This window comes from Aquarana catesbeiana, linkage group LG07, assembly GCF_042186555.1.
Source record: "Aquarana catesbeiana isolate 2022-GZ linkage group LG07, ASM4218655v1, whole genome shotgun sequence".
In the NCBI taxonomy this organism is placed as follows: domain Eukaryota; kingdom Metazoa; phylum Chordata; class Amphibia; order Anura; family Ranidae; genus Aquarana; species Aquarana catesbeiana.
Genome location: NC_133330.1, coordinates 276,219,020 through 276,244,728, shown reverse-complemented (window position 1 = coordinate 276,244,728; position 25,709 = coordinate 276,219,020). Strand labels below are relative to the sequence as shown.

The window sequence follows — 25,709 nt, the reverse complement described above, 5'->3', positions numbered from 1 at the left end:
ATGACTGTCTTCACTATATGTTCAGTGGTATATCTAATGCCTTTGAAATTTTTTTGCACCTTCCAACAATCAGATCTCTGATGCTTTATAGGATTTTTGCGGACCAAAGCTTTTGCTGTAAGAGGCAACTGAGTAATCCCTGGTTCACACTGACAGCGGGAATGAAACAAATTCATTCCCGCGTGTCAGTCCCGACTTCGGGGGTGATTTCAGAGACATCTGTGCGGGTTTCTGTACAGATGTCAATTAAAATCGCACCCCGAAATTGGCAAAAGCAGTACAGAAGCTACTTTTGGGAATCAGTGCGGCACTGCAAATTAGACCGCTGCCATTGCTGCTGATCTGGCATGCCAAATCGCATCAATGTGAACCAGGGCTCAATGTTAGAAAAATCCTACTAGAACAACTAAACTTTATATGGCCTAATCAGTGTCACTTTCATGATGGCAGGTGTATACTGACCACTATTTAACATTTGAATGTAATTGGTTAATTCTGAACACAGCCTCATCCCTAATTAGAGGGTTTGTACACTTATGTAGCCACATTATCTACTTGATGTCCGCTAGCCCACCCGCAATGTACTGTGGGTGAGCAACTGCTGTAGGCAAAGCGACGTACTGATATATCACTGCCTACTTCTGGGTTTAAGGCACGCTCGTGCGCATTCAACACAGAGCTCTGTACACAGGGAACGATCTGTCAGTTTCTCATTCCGTCAAAGCAGGGATGAGAGATCTTTAGTAAAAAGCAGCACAAATTACACACAGGCACACTTTTAACCCCTTGATCACCCTAGATAATAACCCCTTCCCAGCCAGTGTCATTAGTATAGTGACTGTGTATAGTATCACTGTATTAATGTCAGTGGCAGTTTCCCCCCAGCGTCAGTTTCAGATTGACCACTGCACTATCACAGTTCCATTAGAAGTCGCTCATCGCCATTAGTAGTATGAAAAAAATAAAAATTCCAGTAAATATGCCATAGTTTGTAGGCGCTATAACTTTGACGCAAACCAATCAATTTACACTTATTGGTATGTTCTTTTACAAAAGACATGAAGCAGAATACATTTTGGCCAAAATGTATAAAGAAATTAGATTTTTTTTTAAAAATTGGATATGTTTCATAGCAAAATGTAAAAAAATATATATTTTTCCTCAAAATTTTTGGTCTTTTTTTTCATTTATATCGCCAAAAATAAAAAACCCAGTGGTGATCAAATGCCTCCAAAAGAAAGCTCTATTTGTGTAAAAAAAATTTTGTTTGCGCAGTCATGCCATGCTGTACACAATCGCCAGTTAAAGTAGCGCAGTGTTGTATAGCAAAAAATGGCCTGGTCGTGAAGGGGGGTAAAATCTTCTGAAGCTGAAGTGTTTTTTTATTGTTTTTAACCAGTAAACCATTTCAGTTTGTTTTTTAAAATTTTAGTTGAATTGTACAAATTACAAAATCGGGAGACATTTGCCGGTTCAAAAAAAAAAACCTGTGTGTGTCGGTCTGTCCGACAGAAGCCGGCCGTGCATGCTGGAAAACCAGCAGCTGACCGACTCCAGATCAGCGCTCTCAGCCAATGGCAGAGAGCGCTGATCGCTGTGTTCTGGCGGGGGGGGGGGCGTCCCCCTCTCAGAATACAATAGCCCAGGAGGGGAGATCGCTGTACTAACTTTGCATGGTTAGTATAGCACCTCCAGGGCTGACAGTTTTGTTTTTTTTTTTTTTCGTTCAGCCCGCTGGGTTGTATGAAAAAAAACTTAATAGAGTGTGTACCAGGCTTAAAGGTGAAAAAAAATTCTGAGGGGAGTTATCTTGGTCTGTTTTTTTACATCTCAAAAGCCTGGCATTTTTACAAGGATGTGCATACTTTTTATATATATTTATATATAAATGTTTTCTTTTTTTATCTTGACCATTCTACATATTTTAAACAATAAAATCTATTGAAGGACTGTTAACAAAGGCCAGTGTGATTTTTGGGGCAACTTTTTTGTAAAAGTTGTGTAGCCCTGCTCTTCCCAGCCTCCCCATGGGTTCTTTAACCTCCCTGGCGGTATGATTATTTCGGATTTTAGGTGCTGAAAGCAGTACAATTATTTTGCATGGAAATTTGGCGTCTTATATTGTAGGTGTGTAATTCTTAACAAAAACACACTTATATCTGTCCACCAAGAGTCTAGTAGATATCCCGGGTATGATGAAGTTTGAAACACAAAAACTTAAATTGTAATATAATAAATATAAATAATTAAAAAAAATAATATAATAATAATAAAACAAATTTCCCTACGATTCACTATCGCTCAATTCTGCAAGTGATTCTAATTTATTATCGCTGTTTTCTAGCTGGTCTAAAGCCACTTTTGACGTAAAGGTTCACTTTTTGGTTGCTATGGACAATCTCCAGTTTCCAGGCAGAAAGAACAGTACATATAATATAAAACTGCATGCAGAGCATTGGACAAAGCACTGGGGACAAAAGGAATGTGAAATAAATTCATGCAGTACTGTAATCTATAAGATTACAGTACTGTATGTGTTATGATTTTTACTTTTTCATTTGCCGCCAGGCTACGCCCCCGTGCGTCGCGACGCTCGCAGGGAACGGAGTCTAGCACAGAGAGGCTTCGGAGGAGACAGAGCCCACAGACAGCACAAGGGGACATCGCAGGATCCTGGGGACAAGGTAAGTACAGCGCACCAGGATCCTGAGATTTAATCCCGAGTGTGGCTCGGGGTTACCGCTAATGGTGCAGAAATGTAACCCCGAGCCATACTCGGGAAAACCATCAGGGAGGTTAATGAAGGAAGTGGCCTTACTGATTTGAAAGGTATGTGTGCATGTTTCCTCAGATTGCATATGACAAACTGGATGCAGAAGCAAGATTCTTCCATATTCCAGCCCCCCTTTTACATCAGTGATGCAAAGTTACCAATGCCAGAAGATATATATATATATATATATATATATATATATATATATATATATACACACACACACACACACACACACACACGCATATATATATATACAGTGGGGAAAATTAATAATTTGATCCCCTGTAGATTTTGTAAATTTGCCCAGTTATAAAGAAATGAGCGGTCTATAATTTTTATCATAGGTGTATTTTAAATGATAGAGACAGAAAATCAACCAAAAATCCAGAAAAACACTTGATATAAATTGAGTTGCAGTTCAGTGAGTAAAATAAGTATTTGAACCCCAAGCAAAACATGACTTACTTGGTGGAGAAACCCTTGTTGGCAATCACAGAGGTAAGACGTTTCATGTAGTTGGTTACCAGATTTTGGTTCACTCTTTGCAGATCTTCTCTAAATCCTTAAAGTGATTGTAAAGTCTTGCTTTAAAAAAAAAAAAAAACTGTTCTACTTGCCGCCTCTGTGCAGTTGGTTTTAAACAGAGCAGCCTGGATCCTCCACCTCTCAGGATGTGGGGCTCCGCTGCTGCCCGATCGCTCGCACACACCCCGGTACCAGCCCCCCGCCATGCTTACCGGGCTCCACTTGCCTATCGGCGGGCCCGGGATCTCCATGGCGGGTAGAGGGGAAGGAGACACACGTCCGCTCCCCTCCACTTCTTCTTGTGACCCGAAGAGCCCGGAAAGAATGTTTTGCAATACGATCTGCATTGCAAAACATTCAGTGGAATACAGGGGAGACATGCAGAGTCTTTTAGACCCTGCATATCTCAAAGCGAACTTGTAGCCTAAAAATCATCACTTAGGGGACAGTCAAACTGAAAAAAAAAAAGTTAAGTAAAAAAAAAAAGAATTGTTTTTTTTTTTTTTGCAAAAAATTGTTACAGCAAAGTACATAAAATTCCCCCCCACACGCACAAACGTAAATGCATGCGTCGTTGCATATCGTCGCACAAGCTGGAGTGAGAGCAATAATTCTAACACAAGACCTCCTCCGTAACACTAAACTGATACCTATAGGGGGCTTTTAAGGCGTTGCCTATAGAAAATATAGGATACTGAAGTTTGATGCCATTTCACGGGCGCACAAAAATGTAAGGTTTGGCATGTTGGGTATCTATTTACTCGGTGCAACCAAAGGCTTTTTATATTTTATCAAACATTTGAGTAATTTATTGCGTTGGTTTGCCCTAGAATTCACGTAGGTGTGTTTTTTACTGAAATGTTGCGTTATCTAGACCTTTGCGGTAATAACGTGCGACATAAAAATTGCAACTACCACTATTTTATTCTCTAGGGTGTCTGCTTTCAGAAAATATAATTGTGTGTTTTGCATAATCTTCAGGCCTAAAATAATTTTTTAATCGTGTGCAAAAAACGCAAAAACGGCTCTGGCAGCGAAAGAGTTAATTGGCAAGCTTCAGACGGGCCTGTACACGTGCCTTCTTGAGGAGGGGAACCTTGCGGGCGCTGCAGGATTTCAATCCATGGCTGTGTATTGTGTTACCAATGGTTTGTTTGGTGACTGTGGTCCCAACTGCCTTGAGATCATTCACAAGTTCCTCCCATGTAGTTCTGGGCTGATCCCTCACTTTTCTCATAATCATCCTTGCCCTATGAGGCGAAATTTTGCATGGAGCTCCAGACCGAGGGTGATTGATTATTTTGTATTTCTTCCATTTGTGAATAATCGCTCCAACAGTTGTCTCCTTCTCACCAAGCTTCTTGCTGATGGTCTTCTAGCCCATTCCAGCCTTGTGCAGGTCTACAATCTTGTCCCTGACATCCTTTGACAGCTCTTTAGTCTTGCCCATGATGGTGAGGTTTGAATGGAAGAAAGATTCTGTGGACAGGTGTCTTTTATACACATAACAAGTTGTTGTTAGGAGCACCTTCTTAAAGTGACAAGACTAATATGTGTACCACATATGTGTAGCCAGTCTGTGGGAGCCAGAATTACTGTTTGGTTGGTGGGGGATCAAATACTTATTTTACACACTGAACTGCAACTCGGTTTATAACATTTGTATTGTGTTTTTTTTTTTTTTTTCTGGATTTTTGGTTGATATTCTGTCTATCATTTCAAATACACCTATGATAACAATTATAGACCCTTCATTTCTTTTTAAGTGGTCTAACTTACAAAATCTGCAGGGGATCAAATTTCCCCACTGTATGATGTTATCAGGGATGTTGTATGATCAATGTGAAAGTGACCTTCCTCATTGCTGGCTAATCAGGCTGAGTTTTTGAGAGTGTGTAATATGTTTGTAGAAAACCCCTGTACTCATGGAAGCTCTTCACTCCACCTTCTCATAAGTAAAAATTGAGAGTGGAGATATATATCTCTACACACACACACAATTTGCAATTGTGAAGTTGTAAAAGAAAGTATAAAGAATGTTGCCAAGAGAAGTCAACTTTTTTGCCGTTTCCTTGTTTGTGCATTTTTTTTGTGATGAAGCCTTTGGGTATAGCTATTGTGATGAATGGAAGGGGGGGCATACTGAGATGTCCTTGCTCCCTTCCTTTTCAGGAGACCCCATACACTGTCTATGCGCAGACTCCGGATCTCCTCCCTTACTAGGAGCTGCGTACATCTGCGCAGTTCCAGGCAAGTTTGTTCTTTTAGCACCCATTCACAATGATCATTAACAAAATATTCCGACTTGCTGCCTATTGTATATGGTTCATCAGTAACACACATTAAAACAGTATTGCTGCTTAACTTTAATACTGAGTGCGCTTTTATATTTCTCCCTTCACCTACCAGAGCCATTCGGATCACCTGACATCATCCCATGTAAATTGGCCCAGTTCTAGTTATTTGTGATCACCTGTAATGTCTGGAAGGTTTGGTTAATCTCCCAACTGCTAACACACAGGTGACAACACACATGCAACGCCTATACAAAATAGATGTAACAAATCACAATTCATAAATGATCTGCAGAACTGACTCCAAAACAACTTGTACCCTTCTCCGTTCTAACATTGATGCAGACTAACCTGTGTAAAAAAAAATGTGTATATTTGCCTATCTTCAGGCCACTTTGATCCAGTCACGTGATCTCACGTCAGTCAACAGCAGCTACAGGAGAGAGGAGAGCGCTCAACAGCTGGTAAAGCCTGGAGTGGTGACATCACCCATAGGCTCCTACGGCCCTTCCATTGTCGGTCCTCCTTCCTCTCCCCTGCAGCCGCCACTGACTATGCAGGGGAGCCAGATCACATGACTAGTGAGTCCTGGAAAAAGGCAAGTGTATACATCTTGTTTAAGCAGATTAGTTCGTATAGGTGTTAGGAGGGGGAGAAAGCATTTTTAGTACAAGTTAGATTTATCCCTGAATTCCACTTTATTTCAGGTTTGCAGTGATTATCTTTAACTTCTGATAAAACTGCTCCTTGTTTATCTGGTAGTATTTGATTTGCAGAATAAGGATTTTTTTGGTTCGCCCCTTTACTTGCTAAAAAATTACATTATGAAGAATTCAGCAGCAGGGGTGTGTCTTGGGGAAAATATACAAGAATAATGGACGATCTTACCACTGTATTTTCTCAGATAAAATCACCACTGCATTGTTGCTGAGATGAAAGACTGCAATATTAGTTTTAGATGAACTGTCCCTTTTAGTATATAGTTTGTTCCCTGTGGAATGTGAAAACCCTGGTTTACTGATGTCATGTGACCCCCATGGCCTGGTTTTCTGATCTGACATTTGTTTCCTGTGTGCTGTGTATTAAATGCTGCCTGTGACACACATCGAATTCCTCTTCATTCCTTTGATGTCTGTCTCATGCAGATGTGTGCCCTATTGAGCTTCATTCCCCTCTGCCGGTTTGTACGATTTCCCAGGAGCCTGGCAGCATTGTGCTCCAATGCCAGTTACTGTAAGGGGTTAATCTCTAATGACTGAATGTAATGTTTCTTTGCAGCTCTGCAGATTCAGCGGAACTGGCAATGCATTTATATCCTGCACCAGTCACCATACAAGGGGTCTTACGACGGAAGACTTTATTGAAAGAGGGCAAAAAGCCAACAGTAAGTATCTGTGTATTGGCGTAATCAATAAAACATTTATACTGCCTCTGCAATTACAGTAAGTCAAACTGGTGTTTTCTGGCATTGAGATCTCTGTGCAGGAATGTGTGTTTTCAGTGCTGATAGTACCAGGGCCCAATAAAATACATCTGCACTTTTAGGGGTAAATACATATTTCAGATTTAGGAGTTTATGAATATGTAATAATTAGGGGGTTATTGAAGTATTGATTCAGCTTAGGAATTAGGTCTATGTGATAGGTTAAGTATTAGTGTTTTAGGTTAAAGTAGAACTATGGACAAAACTTTTTTTTTTGTTTTTCCATTTAGGATAGAGCAAGGTAGGGTTTTTTTTTGTTTGTTTTTTTTTTGCCATCTGTGTCCCATTGCTGAAATTTCACTTCATTCCTTGTCCCATAGCCAAAAAGGAAGTGAGAGGAAATCCCTGTAAATTAAGGGGATTTCTTGGGGACCCCCAGGTCAACATGACTAGTGTCCCCATTTAAAGATTTCCCCTCTATTACTTTTCTGGGGTTTTCTTTTTCTTTTAATGATGATGGTAAATAGTACAAATAGAGGGTGTGAATCTCCTTAACGGGGTGGGGGACACAGACAAAACAAAATGATAGGGGTTCTATTCGCTCTCCACTCTATCCAAAACTAAAAAAAAAAAAAGTTTTGCCTTTAGTCATACTTTAAGGGCTATATAACAGTTGACATTACATCTAAACGTCTTAGTGGGTAATTGTAAAACCTCTGGCAAGTTTTTTTTGCCATCCATGTCTACATTGGGAAGATAAAACAGAAATAGCAGCTTCTCAAATCAGTTTATAATTAGTAAGAAAGGGATGCACATGGGTGGGCAGGAGTAATACAATAAACATTCCAGAATTACCCAGCACTCAGTTCAGCTAGCTTAGCACATTAAACCTAAAGCTGAACTCTGGGCATAAAATTTTCATCTAAACCTATTCCTCAAAAGCCAGAAAGGATATAAATCCACTTTATGTGCACAAAATTCCTTTGCAAACACAGATCTTACCTTGTGAAAGTAGTGGTGACATCATCACTGTGCTGCAGATAGACTGCAGAGAGCAGAGGTGTGGAAGAGACCCAGCGGACTCCACCCACTACAAGCTGCCTGCAGAAAACTACAGGAGGGATGGAGATGAGACCAGTCACCCTGTTAAAGAGGAGGGCAGCAGTGACCGGTCTTTATTACAGGAAGTTCCTGCACAGAGAGAGTTTCACAGATTACTGCACAGATCTGAAAGAAATGCACAAAGACTAAAGAATACACATGCCTCTTGTAATTAGACAGTATTTGCTTATCCCAGAGTTTTGCCCTATACCAGCCCTCAATAATTCCACTCGCCTGCCTGCATTTTGCAAGTGGATTTTGAGGGCTGGCGAGCTATTGGCTGCCTGGGAGTGGGGGGTGAGCACTACCGGAAGCCTGGGTTGAATGGGAGTCCTTCCTCCCATTAAACCCATTCCTTGAATGGGAGTCCAGCGATGGCGGATGGGAAGAGAAAGGAGAGCCGCCCGGATGATCAGAGCGCAGGGAACACAGTGATAACTGCTTTCATTTCAATTGCTGTGTTCCTCGCCGCTCGCGGTTACATAAAGCCCCGCCTCCTGGTCCCGGAACTTTGATAGACAGATCAGCCGTCCAATCCCAGGATGGGCGATTTGTCAATGAAAGTTCCCTGGCCAGGGGCTATATGTGACGTTGAGCGGCGGAAACACAGCAATTGAAATGAAAGCTGTTATCGCTGTGTTCCATCATCCGGGTGACTCTCCTGTTCCTCTCCTCCCCTGCACAGGTAGGCTGCATGGTGGGCACAGGCTGCATTGGTGGGCATGGATAAAGAAGTTAATATTTATTTTTATAACTTAATTCTGCATAAAACATTAAAGTGTCAATTTATGAGGGCCTGTTTAGGGGTGGGGCAGGGTTGGGTGGGGCAACTGGTGGCAAGTAACACTTGAGGCCTGGCTAGTAGCTCAGGACTTTAAATTTTGAGCCCTGCCCTAAACTAACAGTAATAGAGCGATATTAAAGCGGAGTTTTGTGAAAAAAATTTTTTTTAGAGGTCAGCAGCTGCAAATACTGCAGCTGCTGACTTTTAAAATAAGGACACTTAACTGTCCCGGGGTCCAGCAATGTCGGCATCCGAGACCGAACCGTCCCTCGATCCTCGGGGGCTGCCGCTGCCGTTCTCACTGAGGGAATCAGGAAGTGAAGCATTGCGGCTTTACTGCCCGGTTCCCTACTGCGCATGCGCGAGTCGTGCTGCGCGTCTACACAGGTCCCCGTTGTGTTGTGGGAACTGTGTATTTCCCACAACACAACGGGGGTGGGCGGGGGTTTTGCGGCTAGCTATTCCTGGAAGTGGGTGTAGGTACCTGTATTATACAGGTATCTGCACCCCCCTGAAAGGTGCCAATTGTGACACTGGAGGGGGGGAGGAATCCGATGAGCGGAAGTTCCACTTTAGGGTGAAATTCAGCTTTAAAGCCTTGTTTTAAAACAAACATGTTATACTTATTTCCTCTGTGCAGTTGGTTTTGCACAGAGCAGCCTGGATCCTCCTCTTTTCCAGTCCCATGCCGGCTCTCCTGGCTCCTCCCTCCTGCCGGTTGCCCCCACCTCAAGCAGCTTGCTCTGGGGGCACCCAAGCAGGCGCGCTCCCGCCCCACAGCACTGTGTGTCCATTCGCACACTGAGCTGCAGCTCGGCCCTGCCCCCTCCGTCTCCTGATTGGCTCACTGGCTGTGATTGACAGCAGCTGGCATAGAATGTGTGAAGGTAAAAAACCTTGTGCCTTTACAACCATTTTAAAGTAGCTCCCAAAAAAAAAAGGCACATAACTAATAAACGCCTGGCGGGGGTTCTAATCCTCCTCAACTCTATCCAAAACTAAAAAAATGATTTAGTTCATGGGCAAAACCATAGGAAATTCTGTCTGTCCTGATAGTTGCTGTAATATGGCACATTACTACCCACTTGTTCATCCGATCACATTCCCTATTTTTTAAATTGACCAACACAAACTGCTTTTTAAACATCTAGGTAACCTGTAAACCCTAAATTCTTAAATAAACCTGCTGTATTCAACCACACTGTATGTTTTACATCAATATTCACTGCACAGCAATTGAGGATTTCAGCCCAGAGTTCATTTACATATGTCAGAATTAATCCCATGCACTCTTTGCTACTAAATAATGCCAGCTGCTGAATAATGTACCCAGATTTGCTTTCTTTGTGCATGTAAAATATATAGACACACACATTCCCCACTATTGTGTACTGTGTTTTCTTTATCTTATATATTCTGCCATGAAGTTTTGTACAGCATCGCCACCTAGTGGGATACAATAGCATCAGACGGGTACATGGCACATTATCTGCAATGTTTTGAAATAGTTTCTTAAGCAAATAAATTCTTATACATTTATCAAAGTATGTCTGCTTTGTGACATATCGGACAACAATGAATGGGAGCTGAATAAAAGTGAAATCACTTTAAAATTGGATGGCATTTATATATCTGAAACTGTTTTGTGTCATGATCCAACTTTCTAGAAATCTTGCTCTTCTGTTATTAATTGGATAAAGGTAATAAAGACTGCAGGATAAACATGCTAGGCAATCAAAACAATACACTTGGCTCAAAAGTGCCTTTTTTTTTTGTAATTTAACCACTTGCCTACCAGGCCAATTCTGACATTTCTCTCCTACATATAAAAATCCTAATTGTGTTGCTAGAAAATGTAAACATCCCTTGTAATGGGAATAGTGCATGACAGGTCCTCTTTACAGTGAGATATGGGGTTAATAAGTATCTCACCTCTAGGCTGGGAACCCTGGAAAAAAAAAAAAAATCCTGGCTTCCCAGCTGAGGCGGAAGCATTTTTTCAAATGCAGAGGCCGGGCGTCATGTCATAACATCGCACCCAGCCTCCGAACAATCATAGAAACTTCTGGGACCATCTGGCCAACCGGGAATCTCTATAGTCATCATCCGGCGCCGGTCGGTTCCTTTTCCGGTCAGCCGATCGCAAGGGTACGCCCGGGAGAAGCACCAAAGGTGATTGTTCTTGTGGTGAAGGAAATCACCAGCTGTAAAAGAAGATATCTGAATGATGCTTGTAGCTGCAGGCATCATTCAGCTATCACCGCTCAAAGTCCACAACGTCATAGGACGTTGAGCGGGTGGGAAGCAGTTAAAAGTAATGTTATTACATAGACAAATAGTACTGTATTTCTATATTTGAGTTATTACAGTGCATCCGGAAAGTCTTCACAGTGCTTCACTTTTCCACATTTTGTTATGTTACAGCCTCATTTCAAAATGAATATTACTTAATGTTATTTCTATTGTATCCCGTGATGTATGGCAATTGGCACAATTTTTTTGTTTTAATTTTTAATACATTTGCAAAGATTTCAAACACACATCTTTTCTGTTGTCATTATGGGGTATTGTTTCTAGAATTTTGAAGAAAATAATGAATTTAATCAATTTTTGAATAAAACTGTAACATAACAAAATGTGGAAAAAGTGAAGCACTGTGAATACTTTCCCGGATGCACTGTAAACGTACGAAATCATTATATTCATAATCAAGCAACTTAAAGTTGTTCTAAAGCCTAAACATTTCTTTTACCTTAATGCAATATTTGCATTAAGGGAAAAATGTAGGCATCAGCATTCCCCCCCAAGTGCTGTCAAAGCCAGTGATGGGGGGGCAGGGCCAGAGTCCAGCTGTCAATGGATGCAGCAGCGGAGCTCAGGAGTGAGCATGCCCCCCAGTGGCTTCTCATGGAGGCACTGGACAGAGGAGGGATGCGAAAAGAAGAGGAGCAGGTAAGTATAGAACTGTTTGTTTTTAAAAAAAAAAAAAAAAAACCTTTTACAATCGCTTTAAGCTGCGCATACATGCTTTGAATTTCTCTTTTTATCCCCTGGGCTGAATAAGAGAACACTATCAATTCCCCTATCTAAGTTAAGTAGCATGGATAGAGAAATGTTGGCTATTGTATTCAGCGGTATTGCCCCTTTTAGAAGCTAGCTTTATGTTGTAGTGTAAGCTATATGTCATATTATAATGTTTTCATGCAGGTGGCATCGTGGACCAAATACTGGGCAGTACTGTGCGGTACACAGCTTATATACTATGCAGCAAAATCCATAAAAGCCACAGAAAGGAAACATGTAAGTATTAGCCTTTTAAATAAAGGTAATTAATTTGGAAGTATACCTCTATGTAGAAAAATGGAGGACTTTGCCATGTTCTTCAATGTCATTAGAGTCCATCTGTCAGTTGTGATGTTAATGAAATACTTATATTCACGAGACATGGTGGAGTTCTGTAGTACTTGCCAAAAGAGTTTAAGCCTAAGAGGCTCACAAAATAAAAAAATACCACACAATTCTGAAGCTCAGCGGTTTGCTTTACACATTTGCTCCGTGCTTCACCAGCTTTGGGACTCTGAAACTGTCAGAGAACAACAGAACGTAATTTATAATTCTGTAAAAAAAAAAACACAAAATAAAGCCAGGGGATTCCAGTTTTATGGCCAGGTCAGGTCACATGACCGGCTCTCCTCCAGTCCTAGAACTCTCTAGTCTCTACTGAGCAGAGATAACTCCCAGTTTTTATGAATGGGTGTGCGTGCAAGTTGCTAATTTAAGCAATACTTTCCACTGCACTGTAAAGCCTTGTTCACACGCACACTGTCTGTGTTCGGGGCCATGCACATGCACGGATTTGGGAGTAGCAGGTGTGTCTGTGCAGCTGCTGCATCTCAATTGACATGAATAGGACTGCCTGCATGGGGTTGCATGGAACATCTGTGCATCCCCGTGCAGGCAAACACTGCCCTCTCATGGGCGTACACTATAGTACTCCTTTGTGAACGAGGCCTAACTGGATGATTTACACTGAGGCACATTCTTGGCCAAGCAGTGATCTTTGGCCTTGTCTCAATTTCAAATCATATTTTTGCTACATTATTGGAATAGTCTGTTAATAAAATCAGCTCATATGAAAGGGATCAGTGTTTCAGAACAAAGAATGGGATGCGTGGCAGTGTTTAAAGAAAATGATTAAAGGGAGTAAACTGTGCAATCAATATGTTTGGGCACATTGCATTCTCTGCTGGGTTACAGACAATTGTGTGCAGGCTCCTCTACAGACAAACATTGAGAGCCTCCTTTGTGATTTGGTGAAACCTGCATTTCTCCTAAAGCTACAGAGCTATGGCTCATCCAACTCCAATTTAAGCTGGGTGTACACGTGCCGAAATTTGGCCAGTTGCGCAGGATCCAATTTTGGTCCGTGTGTACCTCTGTTCAACAGGAGCTGGACGTTAAACTGACTTCTGTCCAATGGTCCTTATATGAAACCAGCATTCAATTAGTACATGCAGCCAATGGCTGCAGTGCTGATCTGTGTATCTCTATGGGGATACGTGGACATGCCAGAGTGATGATCATACACAACTAAGCAAAGTTTGGTAAGCACTGTCCTAATGGGAGAATGAATGCAGATTAGCAGTACAATTACGCAGTTTTACATGAGTTATGAAGGAGCCTAAGGCCTCTTTCACACGGATCGGTGTCAGCTCGGATCCGAACACAGCAGGATAGATGTCAGGATTTTGCCGTCTGTGCCAGTTCAGTTTCTGCCCAGTGGACCCTGTCATTTCTGTGAATGGCCCGGTGTAAATGGACTCCGCTGTCTGTTTTTACATCAGGCTGCCTCCGATCCAATCCAAAAAAGCAAAAAAAAGACGATGTCCTTTTCCTGATTTTACACTTTCCACAAAGAGTACAGCAGGGTTACGAGGTATGCCTTTGGTACATACATGGAATTTGAGACGATGTACTTTATACACCCTCATTTTTAACCACTTCCCGCCTGGCCTATAGCAGAATGATGGCCGGGCAGTGGTTCTACTGTTCTGACTGTACGTTATATGGATAACATGCCGGCACCCGCAGCGCGGCGTTCGATGGTGCTGTGTGCCACTCTGACGTACCGCATCTCCAATTGTGGTAAGGAGCCTCTGACCAAGGCTCCTTGCCATGTGATCAGCTGTGACCAATCACAGCTGATCACAGCGTGTACCAGGAAGTGCCAGTAAACGGCTTTCTTCGCTTCGCGCTGACAGGGAGAGCCGACCGGCGGCTCTCCCTGTCAGAGGGGGGGGGGTCTGCGCTGATAATGAGCACATTGATTATCAGCGCAGCCCCCATGAGAGGTGCCCCTCACCTGCCACTCTGTGCCCCATCAGTAACGCATGTCAGTGCCAATCAGTCCCCCATCAGTAATGCCTGTTAGTGCCCTTCAGATGCCAATCAGTAATGCCTATCAGTAGCTCCTCATCAGCGCTGCCTATCCAGTGCCACCTATCGGTGCCTATCAGTGCCCATTAGTGCAGCCTCATCGGCGCCCATTAGTGCAGCCTCATCGGCGCCCATTAGTGCAGCCTCATCGGCGCCCATTAGTGCAGCCTCATCGGCGCCCATTAGTGCAGCCTCATCGGCGCCCATTAGTGCAGCCTCATCGGAGAAGAAAACAAAATTTTATAACAAAGAAACTTTTTTTTTTTTTTTTTTTTCAAAAATTTCGATCTTTTTTTAGTTTAGCAAAAATAAAAACCCCAGTGGTGATCATATACCACTAAAAGAAAGCTCTATTTGTGTGGAAGAAAATTATAAAAATTTTGTTTGGATACAGTGTTGCATGACCGCGCAGTTGTCATTCAAATTGCGACAGCACTGAAAGCTAAAAATTGTCCTGGACAGGAAGGGGGGAAGTGCCCATTATTGAAGTGGTTAAGGGGTTAAAAGCTGATTATGGTGATGGAGATAGTTTTTTGTGTTTTTCATTTTTAAATGTCAGGAAGGATTTTGTGCCCTTTTAGGCAGGGAAGCATAACACTGCAGAATAGTGCTTGCATATAGAGAGTAATATAATGAATAGCTCCGGTTACCAAGATCATTACCAGCCAGGAAATGATTATGCTAATGTTTCCATTTCAGTTCAAGTCCACATCTACAAAAAATGTATCAGTTGTGGGCTGGATGGTGATGATGGCTGATGACCCCGATCACCTTGATCTCTTTCTACTCACGGACTCTGAAAAAGGTAAGGCATGCTTACGTAGTCATAACGATTTTGAAATTTGGGAATTAATTGGTATCAGAAAGAAAAGGAGGCCTTGCCTTTCTTCACTGGTGAAAATTTCAGATACGGACTATGTTGAAATGCAAGAAAAGTGATTATTCCCCCAGATACAATATCGATACTGCAGACTTCCAAGGCTAGAGGAGCAAGCCCACCCCAAATCAGTGATCTAATTTTTGGTTAAATGCTGCCTGAAATCATTATTTTTTTTATTTTCTTTTCAAGTCTTTGTGACTCCACAGCCATAATATCCTAATTATTTATGTTTCACGATTATTTGTTTTAATGAGAAGGGGACAAATATAAACTGCAGAAGATTCTAACACTAATAGAAATTGTAAATACAACAAAACTGCAAAAGTACACTGGGAGACCGCCCAGTCTATGGAGTGACAGATCTCCTTCAGCTTGTCCCCTCGCTAAACATGCCCCTCCATCACATTTCACTCTATCACAGGGTTAGTCATAGTACCTTACAACTAAGCTCATGATTGGATGAAATGCATTAGAGGAATGTGGTTAGGGAGGGGACAAGTTGAAGCCAATTTGTCACTTCATAGACTGTGTGTTCTCCAGGTGTGCACTTCCAGTTTTGTTGTATTTACATCTACAGTGGGCAAGACTGATTCCTTGGAGGCTAGCACCTGGCGGTGTTTAGGAGTCACCGGTCTGTATAGTTATGTTTGGGTGCTTTTTCCATATGAGTCACAATAATTGGAAATTGGTTAATTTTAACAAAAAAGCTTATTTTGCATTTTTGAGAAAATTTAACCATAGAGAGATCCAAACTCTTGATAAAATTTTGTAGTGAATTATTAGATTAGTCATTAGAGCATTAAAGGATAAATGTACCTTTAAAGTAATGCACATATTTTTGCAGGAAAGAAATGTGCATTTATTTATTTTTTTCACAGAAAGCCTGCAAAGCATTGCACCCAAGATTAGTGGATTGCAGGTGCAATGCTAGGCTCCTGCAAACTCTTCCTCCAACTTTCAGTTCAAGAATCGGAGGAAGTGTCAATGGACTACCAGTGCACTAATCACTGTTAGTGAGGGAGAAGAACCCCTGTCATAGGGTGGGGGTTGTCTAGCAACACGATACATGGATTGGCCTATAAGTACTTATCACAGCCCAAAGAACAATTTGTTGGATATGTGGAAAATGTTGTTATACACTGCACGAAGAGTTAAGCTGTATTTTTTTTATAGTGGTATGATTTATGTAGATGAACATTAACATTTTTTTTTTCCTCAACATAAGGAAACTCTTACAAGTTTCAGGCTGGGAACCGTTCGAATGCTATGCTGTGGTTCAAACATCTCAGTGCAGCCTGCCAAAGCAACAGACAGCAGGTAGGAGAACTAGGAGAACCTGCATTACCCGAAGGGTTAGATAGTTTAGTTGAGTAAAGCTGCACATGTATAAACGGTTTCTAGGTAAATGCCCCTCTCCCACTCCTTAAAGTGTGTACATCCAGGAAGCACAATTGGCCCCATGTAAATATGTTAAAGGATAAGTTCACCTTTGGGAACATGTTACATGTTCCACCTGTTTTTAGAGTGGAACAAGTAACCTGTTCCCACTCCTGCGGCCACCACCCTCTCTGCTGCCTCTAGTGACAGCAAGCAAAAAAAAGCATCGCCCTTCTGGCCAACTTCTGTGAAGGAAAAAACTACAAGTACCGACAGCCTTTGCGGCTGTCGGCTTGCAGTTTTCAATGAACTTATTTGGCATTGTTAGGTGCTCTGGTAGTTCATTGTGTAAAGAAGGAAAAGAAAGGTGCATGGCCTGTTGCACGAATAGTTAAAAAAAGGAGTTTATTATAAACAAAATGGGTATATACAAAAAAATACGTATTCGTACATATGAATAAAAGCAATGGTAGACATTTAATAGATTGATATGTGATGTTATCCACAGAAGGGATACTTGAATGGTTGGCTAACGCCTTTCGAGGGTTTGCCTCTTTGTCAGAGCCTTAAAGAGCCAAATCTAGTCTGTGTTTAAATGTATAAAAATAGATAGATGAAGCTGGATGGGTAGTGTAACACTACATAGGTAGTATAGTATTGCGAGTGGACTCTTTCGCTGTAGAGGTTATCCTTCCACATCTCAGTACCGTAGGGATGGTGTATAGTTGTAGGACCGTCTGTTAATTGTTATTGGTGATCTTTGATCCCCGGTGGTTGGTTCCGGTATTGCAGCCAGGGATCTGTGAGTGGGTATCCACGATGTTGCTGGAATATGCTGAGCAATTCACCTGCGCTGTGGCTGTGTAATGTCTCCTTTCAGGCTGCAGCCGTAATGTGCTTCTAGATGTTTAGTAGAGTGGGAGTGAGCAGCTGCGCCGTGTGACCCTGATTCAGGAAGCACTTCTCCAGAAAGGGAGATCTTAAAATCTGTATTCCAGACTTGGATGTCTTGTATGTCAGGGTTTAGTCTAATGTGGGCCACCAGAGATTCAATGGGGGAGAGGGCACCCCTGCCTTGATCGACTGAAATGGTGAAAGGGGAAGAGATGAAGACTGGAGTTCTGACAGGTGCCAATGGGAGGGAGTATAGATGAGTGGTAGCCCTTAGGAATGGGCCCTTTATTCTTAGGTGACAGAGTGGCAAACAGTAAAGGCCAGCTAAGCCGATCAAAGGCCTTTTCTGCATCAAGGCTGCAGAGCAACACCTCTGTCTGATTCCTGTTTGCCACTTCAATAAGATTTATTACTTTCCTAGTATTGTCACCTGGCGGAAAGGAATGAATCCTACCTGGTCTTTGTGGATTACAAACGGAAAAAGTTTGTTCAATCTATTTGCGAGAATTTTTGTAAAACGTTTAAGATCCAAATTTAGTAGCGCGATCGGTTTGTAATTAGAGCACAATGTATTCTTTTTTCCAGGTTTAGGGATCATTGTGATAAATATAGATTGCATATCTCTCGCAATAGGGGAGTCGGCCAGAAAGGAATTATAGTAAAGAGGAAGGTGATATGCCGGAGGAGGATGGGAAGGAAAGTTTTGTAATAGCAATAGGGCAGGCCATCAGGTAGCGATAACCTCATCATCAGTGATATGAACATTGAGATTTGCTGTGTGTGAAGGTGAGATAAAAGGGAGCTTGCTCTCTGACAGATATAACTGTATTTTCTGAAGAAGGTCAGGGGGGAGGATTATGAGGGATAGTCGAGTCATAGTCTAAATAGTAGTCATGAAAGGGTTGGGCTATGCAGGCAGGGTGAGAATGAAGAATGTGATTTATTACCCTTATCATAATATGTTTGCTTAAGACAAAAGAGCGCTTTGCCAACCTTTCCTATGTCAATGTCCTTCAGGCCTCCCCTAGTGCTGACTGTCTCTGAGAATAGGAAGCGAGGGAGAGGTTAGTAATTGAGCTTCCAAATGCCTGAGTTTGTTTTTAAACAGCTGGTGAGCAGCTCCGGAACCTCTTTTGATTGCAGTTAAAATATACATTGACCACTGAAAACGGCTTCATGGCCTTCCCAGATAGAAGAGAGAGTTGCATCAGGAGAGGTGTTTTTGACAAATTGTTTTCTAGGGACTTTGGGAGTAGAAGGTGAATTTTTATCTGACGGGATTGGCTGTGGCCACACATCAAACAAAGCGTGTCGTCTTGTCAGTTGACAAAGCTGATGTTTTTATGATTACTTTGTTTCCTGAAAAACTCTTACAACACCATTTCCAAACAAAACGTCATTGACCGAGAATGACTTCCTAGCAAGTTGGAAAATATTTTTGATCACATGAGGTCTCTTGTTGTTAATCCCTTTATGACCAGTGATCACTATGGCCATCATGGTGGTCATATGCTTAGAAACCATGCTGATTGGGTCCCAATGTTTATCTGAGACATGCAACTGTTAGCGAGCGCTCAGAACTAGAAGCAGACCTGTCTGAAACATAAACATTATTATGACATAGAAAACTGTGTCTGAGAATAACACACAGACTGCAAGCTTGTGAGCATATAATGATTAGTAATCAGATTTGTAACCTAGAATGTTTGATTTTTATTACATTTTTATCAAACTGGGGAAAAAAGTGGTCAAATCATTAACATAAATGCCTGCCTGCCTATTGTTTTTTTGATCATTTCCACTGACCTGGATCTGTGACTTCTATATTTTAACAGGTTCCTGCCAACTTGATGACCTTCGAGTGACCTATCCAGCATTTTTATCACGGATTTGTCTCAACTGTACGTCAGACCCTCAGGGGCTTGTGAGCAATGAGTCCATATATATGTAAAGCTCCCTCACCACCTGCGGGCAGCAGCACCTTAAAGCAATGAACAAACCAGATCTAGGTTTTAGCACTGACAGCGAAGAGGACAAGGAACGTGATCCACCTCTTTGCAATACATCTATAATAATCCTGTGCAGGACAAAACATGATCTTGTAGACATGGACAGGAACAGCCATGGACCTCGTTTTGAGATTGCCTATGTACATAGGCTTAGACTATTTTCTTTCTTTTTTTTTTTTTTTCCTATTCTTAATTGTTCACTGAACCACTGCCTTAAAGACAAACTAAAAACAAAAATGTGAGTGTTGAGATGTAACACCAAATAGTGTGTGTGTAAATGTGTGTGTGTGCAAGTCTGGGTGGATTCACTTGAGTGTATTACACAGTCCTTTGTGACTCTGTTTTGTTAAGCGTTTATTGTCAAACTCACTGTTACGGGGAAAGAAGTGTTGCCCTTTTTTGTTTTTTTATATATGTATATACAAACACAAAAATAGTTTTCTTTAGGAAAACCAAAACCATGAAAAAAAAATGAGTAGAAAGAACAGTGTTAACTTAGGGATGAGATGTCGTCGTGTAGGGTTGAGAGATGAATTGATCGTGTTGGTGAAGGGGACATCACTTTCAAATATTAGATCAATGTGATACGCTGATGTGTCAGACCACAGCTGAAGACGCACAAACAAAACAGACTACTCCTCGCATATGAAAATGGCTAAAGAAAGAACTGCCTGTGTTGCCAGCCAACCATCCCTTACATAAATATGAAAGGGAGAAATCAGTTGAAGGCAACACAAGCAGTTACTCAGACAAATTAAGTAACTTGGGTTGCCCCTAGCTGCCAATCGGATTTGATATGTCGTAAAAAATAAGAGCAGTAATCTGGCTGCTATAAACATGCAGTTTTCTCTAATTTTATTAAAGCACCCAAAATACACTTGGTAGGTTTGTTTTTCTCAGCAGCACCTGGTGGGGCCATACAAATAACTTGTCATTAAAGTGTACCTGTACATAATTTAACCATTTATGTTGGTCAATATCCAGCAGCATCATGGTGGAGCGAGGAAACGGTAGGCTGCCTCTTTGTGTCCACTCCAAAAAATGGTCACCTGTATTTATGTGGTGACTACATTAGAAGACTTTTGTTTACATGGAAAATGTGCTCTAGCCCAAGCCTGATGCCTAGCTGAGTCACACAAAAGCAGCAGTATTATCTATTTTTAAATTGTTTTATTTCTCTTTGGTTTTAATCTTTTTTTTTTTTCTTTTACTGGTAAAGAAGAACCACGCTAAGCTCGATTTGCATCTAAATGTACCACGTAACAATATCCCAATACAATTGCAGGAAAAAAGCTTTTTGCAAACCCTATTCTGATATTCATTGCACAAAAATTGGGAGTTTCTTCTGCCCAGCATATAATAGCTGGAAATCAGTGAGAGGTGAGCTGTGTCTGTGCTTGCTCTACCACTGGCAATGATCTTCAGGGACAACATCATATCCTGGGTGTCTGGTATAAAGATCAGCAGATTTTTTTTTTTTTTATTAGCATCCTTGTGGCTTCAAAAACCGGACAAACTGTTAATAGAATAAATACAGAGATTTCATTAGCTCTGCCGTTAGAAACTGTGTTTGCTTCAGTCTCTCTATTTTCCCTCTTTATGATCTAGAGAAGGTTAAGGGATCCTATTTACTGTCGGGGAGAAATTATTTGTAGAAGACAGAGATGGGTCTCAGCCCCAAGAAGATTGCCTATGCCGAAAAAGGAAAGGCCGGCCTTTTGATTCAGAACAACCAGTTTTTGCCCATAGGGTAGCCCCAAAAGCCCAGTCCTCTTAGTATCATTCCAGTGATAGTCACATGAGACCTTTTCATGCTAGTGAATTCGCACACGTGATATTGTCAGACAAAAGGTTCTATGGCTGAACTGCATGTCTGCAATGACCTTGACTTCTGCACTTAAAATGCAAGCATGGAGACATCAGTAGGTGCGTGTAGCTTACACCATTTTCCTAATTAAAAAATGCACAATCTTTTCAGGTCTGACAAAATTCTGCATCCGCACAAAATTTGTAACAATAGCAGATGACGAACATAAATGAGGTACAGCAGTTCTCCAGAATACACTGCCAGGCCAGATTTAACCTTGCTTTATGTTGCAGATATTTAATAGGACTTCCAAACCAAGAAACACAGCAGGGGAGGTGGTGTTAATATTAAGTTATTGATTTCCATCTCCCATTTTTCTGCTGACTCCTGGAAAATAAAAACAAGGGTCCAATTGGGTGCCGAGGCCCACACCTACATTTTATGTTTAATGTCCTATACCGAGAAGACTTGGGATAATACAAAACACAGTGATTTACGTTTCACTGTTTTGTGACGGATTGTATTTTTTAAATGTTCAGAAACTGATTTAATCTTGCTTTAGGGTTGCAAATGCTCTTTGCCTCTATATAAATGAAAGGAGGCCACCTGTCCATTAATTTGGTGAATGTACATTGCTTGTTTTAGTACAGGAGGTACATATCTGTGCGATAAGGCACAATTTTCTGGCTTTACATTCTGACTCTTCGTTGATACTGCATTTATCAGTTTACAAAGTGTGCATATTGCTTTTGATTGTATATGTGTAAATAATTGTAGATTTTTTTTTTACCAAGCAAACTTGTGACTGAAGCAAACACAGCTATTACTTTATTGTATTCTTTATTTTTGTCCCTAATTTTTCGTTTTTTTATGATAAGCTAAAAATGTCCTTGTACAATGTTCTAGTACCTATCGTGCCAGTAACCATCCTTTAGGTGGAAGTTTTGTTCAGGTTCATCTAAGCACCAGCACATGGGGCTGATTTACAGAAACTGGAAAAAAAGAGTTGAAGTAGTTAAACATGCCAGTTTCCCCTATTCCAGTGATGGCGAACCTTGGCACCCCAGATGTTTTGGAACTAGATTTCCCATGATGTTCATGCACTCTGCAGTGTAGTTGAGCATCATGGGAAATGTAGTTCCAAAACATCTGGCGTGCCAAGGTTCGCCATCACTGCCCTATTCAGTTCAGGGATGAAACCTGAGTTGAGGCTGGCCACTCCTCCACTTTTATTCCAGTTTTCATCAATCAGCTCCATTAAAGATCACACTATACCCACATAAAACTTGTAATTATCATATAGGCTTATTTTCTTCTACGCATAAGACTGGACTGTAGGGTTAGTTTACTGTAGTATAACTAAAATTACATTTTCTTTGAAAAATAAATTTTCAATTCACTAGAGATACAGATATGATACAGATCAGCTGAATTTACTATATTTTTTTATTCTGACATCCTTTTTTGTGATATTTTCTATGTAAAGGTCAATTCACGAAGAGAGTGGAGTTTTTATTCCTTAAAATTACCGTTGGCTTCTTACTAATGAAAGGTGTGACTTTATATGTGCCGTTTATTGTGAGCAGAAGGAGGAGCCATTCCTGGTAGAGATCATTGTCCAAGAAATAAAATAACAATTTGTGAGCAAGAAAAGCTTACGGACTCAAGCACACTGGGCATATGTCCAGCTTTTCTGAATGCCTTTTATTCAGGTGGGAGAAAAGCAGTGTAAAAAACATGCCAAATGCTGCATTTTGCAAATGCGTTTGTGTTTCAAATGTTTTGGGCTTTTATTCCATTGGCCAGAATATTAAAGTAGAAGTTCACCCTAAAACTAAAATTTGTAACTCTACAGGCATCCACAATCTAGGACTAATCTAGCCCCGTAATGAAGAAAGCTCTATACATACCTTTTCTAGGTAGGTTTGTCTTGGATCATGGATGTAAATAGATGTACAGATTTTCGTTTTAGGGTGAACTTCTACTTTAATTCTAGCCACTGAAATTAAACTCTAGCGTTTAGGAATGTTTAGGTGCATTGGGTGTGTTTTTTTTTTTTTTTTCTGCCGATAGCTCCTCTCCTGAACATGCAAGTGATTTTTTATTTTATTTTATACCTCTATATGCCTGTGTGACACATAGGCTAACGTGGAGGGGTGCCTAGAGGTAGAAAAAAAGTATAACACCCTTAAAAGCGTCTTTTTTTTTTTTTTTTTTTTTTTGATGCCCAGTGTGCATGAGTCCTAATGGTTAAAATTTTTTAGGCAGTAGTATAACAAATCCAGATCTATGTGATGTCTGTGTTATTAAATTTGATGAGTAATGGTGTAGACATAAATCAAGCATTAGTGAATTGACCCTTGTATCACATTTTCAAAACGGGGAATGAAAATTGCATTCCTAAGCTTTTTAATATTGTCCTACTGTTGTGATATGACACTTACAGTTTAACATTTTCAGTTAACTAGTTCCAACCAATTAAAGCCTAACTCAAGCCATTGTTCTTTTTGTTTTGAATAGAGTGGAGAGCAGTTTACATTTCTCTCTGGTAGTGTTTCCCTCAATTCCTGCCTCAATTGGGAGGGTTGTCGCCACAGCAGAAGAGCTCAAACAGTTTTAAAAACCTTTCAAACAATTGTAACACTTCACCACTCTGCAAAAGATATGCTTTTGCCTTTGTCCCATTGGAGACATTTTCCATTGCTCTTTGCCTCCAGCTGGGATACAGGCAGCTGGTACTGCTGAAAAGAATGTGTGTAGGATATTAATTTTTCCAATCATAGTGCTTTCATTGGGGGAGAATGGATTCTAGGAACACATTGTGCCCTTTCTAATGACTTGCATTCATCTTAAAGGTCATATTGTGTACATTTAAGGCAGAGAATTTCATAGAGAATGTCGAGTAACTATAGAAAGACAGAAGAGTGTATAGGATTGTGAGTGTGTACTGACTTTGGAACGGTAATGATGGGGACCTGATGCTTGAAGAGAAACACATTGGGAGCAGGCAGTGACCATGCCATAGGGCATTGAGCTTGCTCCATCTGCTTGGTGAGAGGGAACCTGGTTGACACCAGTGCCTTAACCAGTTTACTGTACAGGGTGACATCAGTCATTTGGTGAATTTGCTTCATTATGCACTGACCATGAATATTTTGGTTCCTATTAGGCATGTCCACCCAAAACCAATATATAAAATGATGGCAGGTTTAATACCTTGGTGGCTTTTCTTCACTCTCTAGCGTTGCAATCTCTGCATCTGAGTTCCTGGTTCCACTCACCCATTAAAGCCATTGCAAATGGGGAATACAGTTTCACCAATGCTTGCACCGAACTGGGAAATCTTTGCAGAAATTCCACTGCTGGCATTGGAGAGAAAAATAATGAAGTGTTTTTTAATCCACCTGCAACTCCAGAAAACTAAAATGGCAGTTTGGGGGTGGACTGACTTTTTTTTTAAAACTATTCATTACAATGGTGCAGTGATGAAATGTGTAAGTATTGCTGTTAATATTAGTCATATTTTTTCAATTAAAAGAAAAGTGGGAAATATGTACAAGCAGCACACAGATGTCTGGATAAATCATCCTTTGTTTTACATCATTCAGTCCTTTTTATGAGCAGAAGTGTTAGTGTCCCTTGGCAGCTGTTTGATGTGGGGATGTTGCATTATGACCTCTTGTAGTGATGTGCTAATCCCCAGGTCCACATTTTCTTTCAATATATTTGTGTGTGAGCACTTTTAAGAATGTGTATATGTTAAAATATGCTGTCTTGGGATTATTTCCTACTGAAAATGAAAATTAAAAGAAAAAAAAAAGGCTTCTTGTGCTTCCTTTTTTTTCAGATCATTTTTCAGATTTATGTAGATCATTTTTGTGTTAAAACTTTTGCAAGCTCATTTTAAAGCAGACCTTCTTTACTTCCTGCTTTCTAAAAATGATCAATACTTCTGTTGTAATTCCTGCTCTGGGATCCTGCTATAGGCCAGCCAAATGATCTCTGATGATTAGCATTGACCTGCAAAGGGGTAAGTATTTTAGGACTTCTCTTAACTAATAACCCAACGATGAGATTTGTTCTTGGATAGACATCTGGTTACAGGGGTGTGTCCAAAGGGTAGTGGTAAATAACATGTACTCAAACTGGTCTTGAGTAGGGTACCCCAAGGCTCTGTCTTGGGACCAATTGTTTAATTTATTCCTAAATGACAAACCTGTCTCGGAAAGCCAAGGGAGTTTCTATTGCCTTCCATAAAACGTCCCTAACTACTGGACCATTTAGCAGACCCACAGGGAAGGTACATCTTTGTGAAGTTCTCATTGTGGGGGACTACATTTACAGTAGCTACCATCGCCATGCGGTCCTCCATATCCTTTCCCTAAACTCAGGGCCTTGAACCG

At 41.0% G+C, this 25,709-nt stretch overlaps 1 protein-coding gene across 6 annotated transcripts in view; it reads left to right on the top strand.

Annotated features, from left to right (window-relative positions):
• Nucleotides 1-25,129, top strand: part of RALGPS2 (Ral GEF with PH domain and SH3 binding motif 2) — a 397,229-nt gene extending 372,100 nt beyond the window's left edge. For 3 of the 6 annotated variants that reach the window (XM_073593380.1, XM_073593379.1, XM_073593383.1), the window contains 6 exons: nt 5,474-5,551; nt 6,874-6,979; nt 12,111-12,203; nt 15,039-15,144; nt 16,445-16,536; nt 19,326-25,129. In XM_073593380.1, coding sequence (XP_073449481.1) covers nt 5,474-5,551; nt 6,874-6,979; nt 12,111-12,203; nt 15,039-15,144; nt 16,445-16,536; nt 19,326-19,355 — 505 coding nt within the window. In that variant the 3' untranslated portion in view covers nt 19,356-25,129. The remainder of the gene's footprint in view (nt 1-5,473; nt 5,552-6,873; nt 6,980-12,110; nt 12,204-15,038; nt 15,145-16,444; nt 16,537-19,325) is intronic. The other 3 variants (XM_073593384.1, XM_073593381.1, XR_012235342.1) reach the window with 2 other exon arrangements.
• Nucleotides 25,130-25,709: the final 580 nt, after the last annotated feature.